Raw genomic sequence first — 15,860 nt, 5'->3', positions numbered from 1 at the left:
AGGGAATTATTAATAGCAGTTGGAAATGCAATTCAGATGTTGGAACATTAACTTAGGCAATTTGGACTTGACTTATATCTTCAGTTTGTGCTGAAGTTAACCAGATTGTTAATATGACTTAAGTCTTTATCAATATGCATATTAATTAATATGCATATGTCCTTCTTGGCTATATTCTTAGTATATGGAATTATCAAAATACCAAAAGTTGATTTTTTCACTATGGGGATTGGCTGAAACTATGATTATACAACATGGAAAGAGAAATTTAGCTTGACTTGAAGGGAAAGAGAAATTTAGCTTTACCTCTTGGGCATTATTTAAATTTGCCAGTCTAATTACTGCCCTGGTGGTCTTCTGGGTTCTAGTCAGATCCTGCTTAGTTTCTGAGTCTAGTCAAGATTGGCTGATTACTGCCTGTAGCTGTGACATGGGTATGTGTGAAAAATAAACTGATGTTAACTAAACTTCCAGACATTGAACAATCCTTATTTCATTCTTGTCTTTTGCCAGAATAACTGATTTGCTGGATGGAATAAATAAGTGAAATAAAAATCATTGGTATTATATATTATGGCTCTGCAAAAGTAAAATTGTTAATGCCTATCTTCTAAGCACTGTGAATTAAGTTGCTGACCATTTCTCTTTTAATTCCTAACTCTGTATCCTTGTGCTCCTAGATGTCAAGAAAGATTGGTCTGACCATGCCTTATGGTGGGAAAAGAAGAAAACCTGGCTCCTTAAAACACATTGGACTTTAGATAAGTATGGAATACAGGCTGATGCAAAGTTGCAATTCACTCCTCAACACAAATTGCTGCGACTCCAGCTTCCCAACATGAAGTATGTAAAAGTGAAAGTGAATTTTTCTGACAGAGTCTTTAAAGCAGTATCTGACATCTGCAAAACTTTCAGTGAGTATCTATGGTTTATGGAACCAATTATTTTTTTCAAGTGACAAGCAGCCAGCTTTAATAGCTTTGTGTTCATTACCTATTTTTTTGTTGTCTGGCAAGTATAAATTAGTCTATCTTTTGTCACCTTTCCTGGGCACTCTTAAAATAATGAAAGAATAGCTTTCAGTATGCAAAATACCTACCAAATGATGGGAGTATATAGTACTGCCACCTTTGGGTACTCAAGTTTATCCTTGGTTTTTACTTCTTGACATGTCTGTCTTGCTGGATTCACTCATCAAGCTAAGCCATAATAAGTTTGCTTCATTTTAGCATAGCATGTTGTGTGAATCCAGCACTGTGTTTTAAAATCATGGCTTGTATTTATGTTATGTGGAAGCTGCCATTGTGACTTGTTCAATAAACTGTAGTTAAACAGTGACTTTTTACAATCTGTGAATCCAGCTTTTTCCTGTTTCTTTTCCTTTCATGGAATCAAGTTAATAAGGTGGCGAATTATAGGAAAAAATATTGATTTCTTAATAATAACCTTCTTGATTTGTATCAAGGTGTATTTTTAGAATAAAGAAATGTCCTTATTTACATTCTGGAAAAGCTGAGCATTAGCTGTACCAGCACTTAAGTTGTTATCATTCTAAAAAGATCCTAACTGAAAAGGTTTTTTTTTTCCAAGCTGATCAGAATTGACTGGTTTATTATCTAAGTTAAAATGTGAACATTTTGAATCTGAGTCTTCAGTTGCTTTTGTATTCAGTTTGTTGATTTAATTTGTCTGTTTTATTGAATGCTGTGTTTGCTTTTTTAGGGTTAAATGGAACCTTTTTTCATAGAAATATAGAATTGAGGGACGCAGTGGCGCTGCGGGTTAAACCGCTGAGCTGCCGATCAGAAGGTTGGCGGTTCGAAACCGCGCGGCGGGGTGAGCTCCCGTTGCTAATCCCAGCTCCTGCTCACCTAGCAGTTCGAAAACATGCAAATGTGAGTAGATCAATAGGTACCGCTTCGGCGGGAAGGTAACGGCGTTCCGTGTCGTCATGCTGGCCACATGACCCGGAAGTGTCTATGACAACGCCGGCTCCATGGCTTAGAAACGGAGATGAGCACCGCCCCCTAGAGTCGGACACAACTGGACTTTACGTCAAGGGAAACCTTTACCTTTACCTTAATATAGAATGGGGAATTGCATTTGGGAAAAGGAGTTAAAATAGTACCTATTGTGTGCAGCTGTAATTTAATTTTCTTAAAATCCCATTTGGACATGCTTCAATGTTTTCTGTTTTGCTTTTGTTTTTGTTTAGGAACACTTTTTCTGAATATAATTTGTAGAGTTCCTTCATTCCCTTAATTTCCAAGGGTTGCCCAGATAGGCTTCTGATCTGTGAAAAATCTATTCTAAATATATAAGTGCTCATAAAGATTTGACAGTGACTTTTTTGTCTTCAGAGAAAAACAAATGGTATTAGTGGGCCTGCCATAATAATAGTTATTGAGAGAGTGGTGCTGATGTTACAAAGCCATTCACAAATTGTTTAATCTGGTGTTATGCTTCATATATCTCATGTTAACTGCTCAATGAAAGTAGGAGAAAAGTGCACTATGATGTAAGTGATTAGAAGAAACCCAGGAAAGTACTGCCAGAGGCACGTTTTGTACTGTCAACTAGGATTTTCAGATTCACAGTTCAGCCTTTTGGCTATTATTGTTTACATTCTAGTCTTGTGGCATTTTGGCTAATCCTAATAATGGTACTGTCAGTGAATTTTGTGTTTTTCCTCCTGGACTACTGCAGATACCTTTATTTTTTATACATTACACTAGATCTCAATTAAGGCTTGTAAAATGTTTGCCATGTTTTTTCCAGCTGTGATTTTCCCCACCCCCAACTTGGCATTCTTATTGCCTCTGTGCTGTCTGCTATAGTTTAGAAATAGAACTGTTGAAATTCTAGCTAGCAGTTCACTACCGGGGGTAAAACTTTCAGCAGTGTATTGGCCTTCCCCTATTTCTTCAAGGGATCCACCTTCTATTCTCTATCCCCAAGAAAAATAGAACATTTTTCAATCCATTCAATAAAGTGGAATTTGTCAATCAAGTAGTAAATTAAGAAGACTTTCAGTATAGCGAATTACCAAACATTTTTGTTCTGACCAGTTAAACACATGAATAGAGAATGGCTTTCTGTTTTTAATAAGAGAATCTTGTGGCAAGTAACCAGTGGGGTCAAATGAGAGAGACATACCTTTCAAATTTGGTAGACGAATACAATTCCTGGCACATTTTAAAAGGCAGCAAATATTTAACCAAATTTTAAAATGATTTCATAATTATACATTTTTATATTTAGGGCATGAAAGGTAATGTGCCACTGATTTAAATATCTGAATCTTAGAAGACAGCTCCTTTGGCCTCTTACCCATAATCTGTTTTCTTCCTTACCTCAGTGTCCTTTCTGTGAGTTTTATGTGCCAAAATCATATTATGACGGGGCGGGGGGAAGCCTATATATCTAATAGGACTGAAACTTCTTTATTATAAATCCTGAATTGAGCACTTCTTGTCTCACTCTCAGCCCCAGGAAGGAGGCAATGGCAAACCACTTCCAAAATCCTGCCAAGAAAACTGCAGGGATTTGTCCAGGCAGTGTCCAGGAGTCAACACTGATTTGAAGGCACAAATATGCAGATATCTAATATAATTGGCTTTGGAGTGAAGAAGAGACTTTTTTTTTCATAAAATAAGAAACATGTCTGTTTGTCTTCACTCACTAATTATTCTGATGAAATAGGGTGAGCCAAATGTCCTTATCTTAGTAACAGTGCCATGCTTTATTAGTTTCTTAGTGCATCCATGGAAGGAGAGCCTCATATACATATATATTACAGGCAAAGCATTTTTGTCACTGCGATAATCTTCCTCAACACACAATATGGTATCACTTGGCAAGTTATTCAAGCATAGTTCTCCTACATAGCTTGGACTGCTTGGTTCATACATACATAAATACATACATACATTAATAGAAGCATTTCAGTAATGGTGAGAATTCTGCAGGATTACCAGTGCTTACAACAGCACCTGAGGGTTGGGATTTTATGCGTGTGCTTGCACAGATGTAATACTCAATAGTTAATGTTAGGATGGCCTGTATTTAGGTTTCTCTAGATATGTGGCTCTGTGTGATAGAATGATGGCTTTAAGCCAAATTATGAAACAATGGTTGCAGGGTAAAATGAGGGGATCTGTAGGGGAAATGTCATATGTGAGTGAGATAAACTTTTTCATTTACATAAATTACATTCAGTATTTTATACTGTCATTCAAGATGGATGTCTTAAAAACAAACCTTGCTAATTTATGAGTTTCCTTGAGATGGCCCAATGCTATATACGGAAGAACTCTCCCATCTTCAACAGTTAAATGTTTCCTCTCAAGAACTTTTTTTTCTCTTTAGAGAAGCTGGTAGTTCAGTTAAAAAGATATTGATTTAGAAATACGTTAGAAACTATACCTGATTTAATTAAACAGTAGAAACCATACCCTAATTTTTATTTCTATGTAGAAATCTGAAATCTCTGATTAAGAAAAAAAAAAAGTGAAATAATGCAGTTAATAAAGTGTGTGTGTGTGTGTGTTGTTACATATGTGTTGGAGAGAGAGAAAGAGGGAGAGAGGTGTTGTTTTTACATAAACTGGCAGTAAATCCAAGAAGTGTCAAGCTGAATTCCATGCTCTACCCACTCCACTTTCTTGTTTGTTGTTGTTTATTCGTTTAGTCGCTTCCGACTCTTCGTGACTTCATGGACCAGCCCACGCCAGAGCTTCCTGTCGGTCGTCAACACCCCCAGCTCCCCCAGGGACGGGTCCGTCACCTCTAGAATATCATCCATCCATCTTGCCCTTGGTCGGCCCCTTTTCCTTTTGCCTTCCACTCTCCCTAGCATCAGCATCTTCTCCAGGGTGTCCTGTCTTCTCATTATGTGGCCAAAGTATTTCAGTTTTGCCTTTAATATCATTCCCTCAAGTGAGCAGTCTGGCTTTATTTCCTGGAGGATGGACTGGTTGGATCTTCTTGCAGTCCAAGGCACTCTCAGAATTTTCCTCCAGCACCACAGTTCAAAAGCATCGATCTTCCTTCGCTCAGCCTTCCTTATGGTCCAGCTCTCGCATCCATATGTTACTACAGGGAACACCATTGCTTTAACTATGCGGGTCTTTGTTGTCAGTGTGATGTCTCTGCTCTTAACTATTTTATCGAGATTTGTCATTGCTCTTCTTCCAAGGATTAAGCGTCTTCTGATTTCCTGACTGCAGTCAGCATCTGCAGTAATCTTTGCACCTAGGAATACAAAGTCTTTCACTGCCTCTACATTTTCTCCCTCTATTTGCCAGTTATCAATCAAGCTGGTTGCCATAATCTTGCTTTTTTTGAGGTTTAGCTGCAAACCAGCTTTTGCACTTTCTTCTTTCACCTTCATCATAAGGCTCCTCAGTTCCTCTTCACTTTCAGCCATCAAAGTGGTATCATCTGCATATCTGAGATTGTTAATGTTTCTTCCAGAGATTTTAACTCCAGCCTTGGATTCCTCAAGGCCAGCTTGTCGCATGATGTGTTCTGCATACAAGTTGAATAGGTAGGGTGAGAGGATACAGCCCTGCCGTACTCCTTTCCCAATCTTAAACCAGTCTGTTGTTCCGTGGTCTGTTCTTACTGTTGCTACTTGGTCGTTATACAGATTCTTCAGGAGGCATACAAGATGACTTGGTATCCCCATACCACTAAGAACTTGCCACAATTTGTTATGGTCCACACAGTCAAAGGCTTTAGAATAGTCAATAAAACAGAAATAGATGTTTTTCTGAAACTCCCTGGCTTTTTCCATTATCCATCGGATATTGGCAATTTCGTCCCTAGTTCCTCTGCCTTTTCTAAACCCAGCTTGTACATCTGGCAATTCTCACTCCATGAATTGCTGAAGTCTGCCTTGCAGGATCTTGAGCATTGCCTTACTGGCATGTGAAATGAGTGTCACTGTTCGATAGTTTGAACATTCTTTAGTGTTTCCCTTTTTTGGTATGGGGATATAAGTTGTTTTTTTCCAGTCTGATGGCCATTCTTGTGTTTTCCAAATTTGCTGGCATATAGTGCATTACCTTGACAGCATCATCTTGCAAGATTTTGAACAGTTCAGCTGGGATGCTGTCGTCTCCTGTTGCCTTGTTATTAGCAATGCTTCTTAAGGCCCACTCAACCTCACTCTTCAGGATGTCTGGCTCTAGCTCACCGACCACACTGTCAAAGCTATCCCCGATATTGTTATCCTTCCTATACAGGTCTTCTGTATATTCTTGCCACCTTTTCTTGATCTCTTCTTCTTCTGTTAGGTCCTTGCCATCTTTGTTTTTGATCATACCCATTTTGGCCTGGAATTTACCTCCAATGTTTCTAATTTTCTGGAAGAGGTCTCTTGTCCTTCCTATTCTATCGTCTTCTTCCACTTCCGCGCATTGCTTGTTTAAAAATAATTCCTTATCTCTTCTGGCTAACCTCTGGAATTTTGCATTTAATTGGGCGTATCTCCCCCTATCACTGTTGCCTTTTGCTTTCCTTCTTTCTTGGGCTACTTCTAGTGTCTCAGCAGACAGCCATTTTGCCTTCTTGGTTTTCTCTTTCTTTGGGATGTATTTTGTTGCCGCCTCCTGAACAATGCTGCCAACTTCTGTCCAGAGTTCTTCCGGGACCCTATCTACTAAGTCCAGTCCCTTAAATCTATTCTTCACCTCCACTGCATATTCCTTAGGAATATTAGTGAGCTCATATCTAGCTGATCTGTGGGTCTTCCCTAATCTCTTTAGTCTGATCCTAAATTGTGCAAGAAGAAGTTCGTGATCTGAACTACAGTCAGCTCCAGGCCTTGTTTTTACCGACTGTACAGATGTCCGCCACCTTTGGCTGCAAAGGATGTAATCAATCTGATTTCGGTGTTGTCCATCTGGTGAAGTCCATGTATAAAGCCGTCTCTTAGGTTGTTGGAAGAGAGTGTTTGTTATGCAGAGTGAATTGTCTTGGCAAAATTCTATCAGCCTGTGTCCTGCTTCGTTTTGTTCTCCCAGGCCATACTTACCTGTAATTCGAGGTGTCATTTGACTGCCCACCTTAGCATTCCAGTCTCCTGTGATGAAAATAACATCTCTTTTAGGCGTGTTGTCCAGTAGGTGCTGCAGATCCTCATAGAACTGCTCTACTTCAGCTTCTTCAGCATTTGTGGTTGGGGCGTATATTTGGATCACTGTGATGTTAGATGGCTTGCCCTGAATTCGAATTGAGATCATTCTGTCGTTTTTTGGGTTGTATCCAAGCACTGCTTTCGCCACTTTACTATTAATTATGAAGGCTACTCCATTTCTTCTGTGGTCCTCTTGTCCGCAGTAGTAGATCTGGTGGTCATTTGATGTGAAGTGGCCCATTCCAGTCCATTTCAGTTCACTGACGCCCAGAATGTCTATCTTTAATCTTGACATCTCACCAATAACCACATCCAATTTGCCCTGGCTCATAGATCTTACATTCCAGGTTCCGATGGTGTGTTGATCCTTAGAACATCGGATTCGCCGTTCACCACCAGCACCATCGGCCGCTAGCCGTCCTTTCGGCTTTGAGCTAGCTGCGTCATCACGTGGGCTAGTTGAGCTCATCCTCTGTTCCTCCCCAGTAGCATCTTGACCATCTTCCGACCTGGGGGTCTCATCTTCCGATGGTATACCGACATATCTCTGGTTGTACTGATCCATTTAGTTTTCACGGCAAGAATACTGAGGTGGGTTGCCATTACCTTCCCCAGGGATCGCATTTAGTCTGACCTCTCTGTCATGACCTTCCCGTCTTGGGTGGCCCTTCACGGTTTAGCTCATGGCATCATTGAGGTGCTCAAGCTCCAGCACCACGACAAGGTAACGATCCTTTGCTGAAGCTCCACTTTCTGGTCATTTTATAAACCTCTAAAGCTGTGCAGGTACAGCTTTCTTTTCAGTCAGTGATTCTGAAAGATAAAGTGTGATGGTTTCAATTTAGCTGACAGATTGGATTTCCCATGCAGTGCAGAAGAGCCATGTACCATTTTACACCTCTCCCTGAGGGTATCTGCCCGTCCCACTAGATTGGGTAGGTGGGCTGCTTCAGTTCTCTTCCCTGAAATATTGCCATCTAGTGGGACCTTGGAAGCATGCCTTTCCCATGGCTGCCCCTAATTTATGGAACACCCTCCCTGCCCCCGGCAGTCCAGAAGGCCCCCACCCTCTTCGCCTTCCAGAAGGCCATTAAAATCCGTCTCTTCACCCAGGTCCTGGGGTAGGATGGTGGAGCCTGAGGAGGGCTGTTTGAGGTGCCAGGTTTTTAGTTTTTGTTATATACTTTTTTATGATTTTTATAGTTTTATTGTTGTGAGCTGCCCGGAGTTGTTTTAAGATGGGTGGCCATACAGATCTTTTAAATAAATAAAATAAATACTAGAGTACTGGTTGCTTTGTTAAAGAATAAAAGTTGAAAGCTGTGGTAGCCCTGCTTACATACTCTAGACACACATACATACTTATAAGTACTTTATGTTTATATAGTCTGCTTTAAACAAACACAGTTTATGAGCAAGAAGCTGGAACCTGAACACTTTGAAACCTACCACATTCCACTGTGTTCTAATTAATAGGGGAGACAGAGCTAAAACCATTTTAATATCCCCTCCCACTTCATTTCAGAAACTTTCAGATACAAAAGCAATGACTATTTGTTGCAGACAACGTGTAGTTATTGTACGAAGGCTTGCCAGAAGCTGGACAGTGAATGCTGCAGACATAGCTGTTTTGTTTATTTAATTAAATGTAATTTAATTTACAGGCCACTTGATTCCATCCCAACTCTGGGTGGTGTACAACATAAGACAATAAAGAATTGAATAAATCAAAGGTCCCACCAAGCAAATATCCGGAGGAAAAACACACCGCCAAAACAGACGTCCCAGAAGGGGTAGCCCAAGGCCTGGGGAAAGACAGGATCTGGATGAGGAGGAACAGCCTCAAGCCCAACCCTGTAGTTCATCTCTCTCCTAATAGTAGAGCTGCTTTTGACAGAAAAGTCTGGGGAGTTCATTGCTGCAGTTTTAAAAGGAAACTTCTGGGCAGGAATAGTTTACCATGGGATTTTCCCCCGTGGGTTGGAATATCTATCCCTCTTAAATTTACAGCTTTGGGTTAATTAACTGATTTTAGGTCAGTTGGTTTGGATTTTATTAGACAGTACTATGGTTGTTTAATATTTCAGCAAAGTGAAGAATATAAAATCCAGTCTGCTTTGTATTTCATATTGCAGCAATGGCACTAGAGGGGTATACAATCTTGCTAATAATGCACATAGTAAGACCTCAAATCATTGTGTCTCACAGAACAGAGGAGTCAAATCTATCTTCTCTGTAGTCACAGATTAGATCTAAATAGCATCCAGAAAATCCTCAAAAAGAATTTAAGCGGTGAAGGATAGCACTGTCACACGTGCTGAGATGTGGGAGTTTTTGTTGAATTCAAAGCAATATCGTTTGGTTTCATTTTCCTTGATGTTAAACTTTACAGCTATTTCATCATTCTACCCACTGGTTGGTGATTTATTTTCTGATCTATTAGGATTTAATCTGCCTGGTATCCCAGCCAGTATCAACATTTGTCCGTGTTAATGGCTAAGCTATTCACAGCCATGACCTCTGCTTCTATTCATTTGTCATAAAAACTATAGTATTAGTAACAATCATATTGGCATGTTGTGCTGGCGACCTACAGTATGTGCCCTGTGTATGGTACCATCTTTCCTGGCTATGCCTTGTGATAAAATAATTCTTCAACAAAACATCTGCTTTTCTGCCAAGTGAAACTGACTCGTGAGTTTTACTTGGTTCAGGGTATTTATTAAGCTACGTTTTGCCTAACCTTTTAGGAACTAATAGTTACCAATGTATTTTCAGTGTTCAGGCACTAGCCATTCATTTATAACATTCTGCAATGCTCAGAAGAACAGTAGTTATTATCCTTACAAGGTCCAGCTAAAATTTCAGGGCTGTCACCTCAGTGTTTTTCTAAATGTAGCCACTATAAGCTCTAAGGGCCCAATACAGTTAGTCCTCGTTTAACAGCCATAATAGGGACCAGAATTTTGGTTGCTAAGCGAAGCAGTCGTTAAGCGAATCCAACCCAAGTAAGTAGAAGAGTCATCTACTTACAAAGTGTCCTTGTGGGACCATAAGGATAGTCAGCTGGAAAAAAAAATAGATTTGACATGTAATTATGATAACCATTCCAGTTTGACATGAAGTATTAACTTGGTAACTATTTTATGAAACAATGCAGTTCCAGGAAACATTTTCCATGAAATTCTTCATTTTATATTTTTTCCAGCTCATGTATTAACAGTAACCATATTTTCATAATGAAAACCTTGGATGTACAAGCAATAAATTAATGTATTTAAAGCACCACAGATCTATTCTGAGTTAGAAAATTGCTCAAATATTTCTATTATTCAGTAACTAATCTCTCAACCTGCATAGTTTCCATGTGAGTTTCAGTTGTTTTTAAATAAGTGCAGAAAATTCCTATAATATACAGGTAGCTTTCTTATGTGGACCATTTGGAAGACTATTTTGGCAAGGAAGCCATTTCACTGTTTGCAAAATATCTCTCCCTCTTTTCCTTACAGTTTTGTATCTTCAGTATGTTGGGACAATTCCAGTTAGTCCTGCTTCCTGAAAACTTGCTGGCAATGTAACGGACCCTCCCCTGGAGAGGGGAATAAAAATAGAGTGCTGTTTGAGCTTGAATGAAAAAGCTTTCCTTCTTCAAATAAATATTTTAAACATAGGGCTAAATGCATAAATCTCGAAGTACTTGCTTCCTGTGAATAATATATAATACTAAAATATAAAATTCTTTCCAGTCCTAACACAAACAATATTTTGAATGTGGCTGCATTAAGTGACAGAGTTTCCATTTGTTCAGTTGGCAAATGCAGTTCCAAGATGTTCATTTTTGTATATTGTGACAAAAAAATTAAATTTGTTTATACACTGATAGGATCTGAACGGGTGGTTGATCTGGGAAAAAAATGGGCACCATGGACAAACCCTCAAAACGTTGGTGCAGTATAACAACTGTAAAGAATGCAATTTCTGTGGTTATGAATATCAGGAAAGGGGATTTAGAATACAATTGCTACTATTGCAGTGTCTTTAAACAAACTAAGATGCAGTTAGGCTTGGAGTGTAGTATATTGATCTGGCTGCTGTATTTAAAACAAACAAAAATATATGATATAATATATAATATTAATATAGAGGTGTATAAGGTACCAAAATGGCAGCCAAAATTATGAAGAACAACCCCCCTTTGCAAAATAGTAATAACAGTTGGGATTTTTAGCTGAAAAAAAAGGTAAGAAAGGAAAACGTGACCATTTATAAAATTACACACAATATAAATAGGGGAGTTCTAAAAATTCCCTCCTTTAATATAGAAGCCAGGCAAATCATTTATCTGGCCAAGCATGGTCAATGTTTGTCCCATTAATGTTTTGGTCGCTGTTATAAAACTGTTGGCAATAATTCCTGGGAAGAAAAATAATGAGCTACCTAGGGGAATATGTCAGTTGTTAAACCTATGGAATTTGCTTCCAGTATGTTAAAGTGATAGCTATCAGCCTTGGTTTTTTCAGCAGGACTAATCAAATTAATGGAGAATAAGCCTAACAGTGGTTTCTGTCCTTAATGTTACCTTCATAATAGTCACCAAGATAGTCACTAGGAAACAAGAAAAGTGGACCTGTAGACTTCTTAGAGTTATCTGGTTGGCCAGAGTGAGTGAAACAGAATGCTGAATTAAATAAACCATTATTTGAATTTTATATAAATAATTTATAAACATTTATTCACTTCCCTTCTTCAGTGTAAATGTTTCAGTGCTCCTATAACAAATCAGCAAAATTATTATCAGAAGATTCACAAAACTCAGATTGCGTAATGGCAAAAAGCTGAGCTGTCCAACATGACGATTCCAGACCTTCCTTGGAATGCACACCCATCTTATTTAGGAGCTGATACTGATAATAGTTACTTGGGTAAAGCAATAGCTTCAGTGATGGCATTGTCATAGAAAGGACTCAAGAAGGTTTATTGGGCCAAGTATGGTCAATGGTTGCCTCATTAATGTTTTGGTCATTGTTATAAAACTGTTGGCAATAATTCCTGGGAAGAAAGAGAATGGGCCATCGAGGAGAATATGTCAATTGCCCCATTGCCTTTAAAAGGGGTCAAGAAGAAGACAAGGAAGGGAAATGATGATGTGTTATTATTCATAAGGAAGCTTGTGAAGGAGGAGGTTGTCTAAGGATAAGAGTTAATGACCACAACCAAATTTCATTGTAAGATTAGAGAAAGAAAAAAATGTTACAGGCAAGGGAGTGAAGATGCTCAGGGCACATGGGGTCTGTTCTGAAGCCTTTACATAAGCAATTGACAAAGCATTGTCATTATTTCATGTTAATGTCTTTAAATATATTTATGGTATCAGTGCTTCAAATTATCATCGCAATTTTATTGCTTGATATATATTTTATTTTATTTATCAGATTTCGAGGCCACTCAACCATTTGATGACGCTGGATGGCTTACAAATAAAAACATGATATATAAAAAAGAATATTGCTATTCAGAAGAACAAAAAACTGTAAATCAACCACAACAAAAGGGGGCTCCACAGTCACCCTGTCCCTAAGGCCTTGAATTAAAACCCCTATTATATCTACTGTACAAAGTTGTTTATTTATTGGATTTCTAGATCAATAAATGTCTCAGTTTACAATAATACGTAAAGTAAATAAAGCTATAATCATCCATCAAAGCAAAAGAAATAAGTAAAAAAACACTGATACATAAATATGCTAGCTGTGGGCACCATCAGTATAAGTACTTTTAAGTACTAAAGACCATATGGATAGGTACGTTTTTGCTGCTCTGCAGGATTGTGCTAAACTTGGTTAGTCCAGCGGGAGAGGCTGTTCCATAAAGTGGGGATCATAGATGAGAAACACTGCCCTCAGGGCCCCACTCACCTCATCTCTCTCATGTTGGGGATATATTACCTTTCCTGCACAGATGAGCACACTATACCGCAGCCTTTCTCAACCTTTTGACCCTGGAGGAGCCCTTGAAGTATTTTCCAGGCCTCGGGGAACCCCTGCACAGTCAGGCTCAAATATAGGCCAGAAGTTACAAAATTAATATATTTGTTTCATGGGTAGGCCTATATATAAGCATTAACAGTGTTCTTAAACTAGAAATAAAGAATGACACTTACCCCTTTAATGTGAAGTTGCCTGAATTTGAAATATTTTTTTAAATAAATCGTGATCCCCCAGGGAAGCCCTAGTGACCTCTTGCAGAACCCCACGGAACCCTGGTTGAGAAACCCTGCTGTACACAGGGCCGCAACTAGGGGGGAGCAACCGGGCATGTGCCCCGGGCGCCATGCTGGTGGGGGTGCCAAAATGGGCGCGGAATCCATGTTTGCCCTGGGTGACACAGACCCTAGTTGCAGCCCTGGCTGTACAGGATCCTTGTGAAGGTATTTAGGAGCTAAGCCATATTATAAGGCGTTAAAAGTCAAAACAATATTTTGAACTGCGCCCAGAAACTTACTGGCAGCTAATGCAGTGCCTGTAATATTGGTATGACGTGGCTGAAGTGGCCGTCATTCACCAGTATGGAATGGCAGCTACACTTTCTATTAAATGTAGTTTCTGAGTAGCTTTCAGAGATAGCTCTGTATAGAGCACACTGCAGAAGTTTGATAATAAGGGCATGAATTACCATTGCCAGATCTTCTTCTCCCAGATATGGTCATAACAGGCACACCAGCTAAAACTGAGTGAAGGCCCCTGGTCATGGTCTCCACATGCCTAGACAGCACCATGAATTCAGGAGGATACTCAAGCTGCAGAATGCTCTTCCAAGGGGAGTATCACCTCATCTAGTTATAACCAGCATAGCCATAGAACCAGGTGGATTTTGGAAAAATATTTTGTTAGGGTTTCATTTCAGCTTGTTTTATCCCATCCAGGTTCCCATAGCTTACAGGTACCAGGTCAAAATTTCAGCAGCATCTCTAGCTTAGTCCAGCAATTTACAAGCATTATCTGTATAATTGATGGTATCTTGTCCCAAATAGATGGATGACATCTCCCAGTGGATTCATGTAAATATTCGGAAAATCAAGGCCTGCAGAACTTCCCACAGGAGTGCCTATTATGCTGATCACTCCCTCTCCCAAGTGGAATTGCTCAATCAAATAGGAACAGAATCACTGTAAAAATAGTGCCTCTTTGCAGGTGATCCAAAAGGATACCATGGTCAATAGTATCTAATACTACTGAGAGTCAAGAAGTACCAGAAAAGGTGCACTCCATACTTCCATGTCCCAACAGAGGTCATCTATCAGGGCAACCAGTGCCATTTCCATTTCAGTCTCAGCCTGAATCCTGCCTGAAAGAGATCTGGATAATGAGTTTCCTCTAGGGCTTTCTGCAGCTGAAGTCCAGGGAAGACCTCTGCAAAAGTGAGCATGCCAAGACCTTAAAAGCTCTATGACACATGCTTACTCCCCTTAAACCTAGGATGTACCACATGCAGCCCTAAGGCTTATTTCAAAATTCCTGTGCAGCCGAGCAACTCAGACTTGTGGTAATAGCTAGCTGCTATTCCCTACAACCTGATGCTAGAAGGAAGAAGAGATAAAACACTTTTCTGCCCAAGGAGTGCTTTTCACCCTCGGCATAAAATGCATCTGTTTTGCCAAGCTTTAGCTATTAATTTTAATTATTTTATTTTAAAAGCATTTTACAGTTACATTTTGTTTCCACCTGCCACTTGCTTTATCCTTGCCCCATTATGTGGCCTAAAGCCCAACTTTGAGAGAATGCCTCCTTGGAGAGAAAAAGTTTTGCCCACTTCTGCTTTAAATGATCAAGCAAAGAATCTTTGTTAATCTGTACGGCTTTGTGGTTTGCAGGCGTTTCATTTTTAAAAGAGCATTTAAGTAAGAATGGATTTACTTTACTTTTCAGAATGAAAGTTAATGATAACTAGCATAATGGTGAAAAAAGCTGTACAAATTCTCCCCGCCCCACACACACACCCTTCTCTTACTGACTTTTGTTTCTCTGCTTCCAGTTCTAAATATCTTTGTGTTCTTGGGTTTGGTCATCACTGGCAGTTTAACATAGTGGCAATCAACTTAGTTTGCTGTTGTGTTTACGAAGTGAATTAAAAGATAAGATGCTTGCAAAGATCTGTCCGTGGTAATGAAATCTATATCTTCCAAATTTTTGGTTGCATCTTGTTTCTTACTCAAACAAAAAACTGTGGAATAATTATTGTCTAGTGGTTTTCTTCTTACTTATTTGAGTCAGAATTGCCTCTTGAATCCAATTCTGCATGAGATTTGCATTACACCTTTGTTTCTAGATTGTATCATTTCAAATCAGAAACTTTTTAGGGATTGAGTGCCATCTCCCACTGACTGGACTTTTATACATTAGTATATGACAGTACAGAAGTACATCTTTTTGCTGACGTTTTTCTTTAACATGCCCCTATAGCCTGCCTTTGCATTCCACAGTTTTTATATGGGCATCTCACAGATGTACTGTACCAGAAGAAGAGGGCCATTGTAATGGTGCCATTCTTGACATGGCAGATTGGGTGGGTCTTGGCAGCATCCAGGCAGCAGAAGATTCCCTTCAGGAGCTTGGCTGCAGCATAAAAGCTCTTCTAACCTAACTAAAGGGCAAGAAACAATAAATTGTATTCATACACATAGGAGTACAGTCTGCTGAGAAAATTCAACTGTACAAACTCC

General features: G+C 39.3%; 2 protein-coding genes across 4 annotated transcripts in view; one reads left to right on the top strand and one right to left on the bottom strand.

The window, feature by feature from the left end:
- The window catches only part of PTGER2 (prostaglandin E receptor 2), a 449,149-nt gene that overhangs the window by 127,165 nt on the left and 306,124 nt on the right, over positions 1-15,860 (bottom strand). The gene's annotated exons all lie outside the window — the stretch shown is intronic.
- The window catches only part of FERMT2 (FERM domain containing kindlin 2), an 87,379-nt gene that overhangs the window by 20,968 nt on the left and 50,551 nt on the right, over positions 1-15,860 (top strand). For all 3 annotated transcript variants that reach the window (XM_063290536.1, XM_063290538.1, XM_063290537.1), the window contains exon 3: positions 681-914. In XM_063290536.1, the coding sequence (XP_063146606.1) occupies positions 681-914 (234 nt within the window). The remainder of the gene's footprint in view (positions 1-680; positions 915-15,860) is intronic.

The sequence above is a fragment of the Candoia aspera genome, chromosome 1 (assembly GCF_035149785.1).
Source record: "Candoia aspera isolate rCanAsp1 chromosome 1, rCanAsp1.hap2, whole genome shotgun sequence".
NCBI classification, from domain to species: Eukaryota; Metazoa; Chordata; class Lepidosauria; order Squamata; family Boidae; genus Candoia; species Candoia aspera.
Note: the sequence above shows the minus strand (reverse complement) of the source record. Positions and strands in the feature narration are given on the sequence as shown.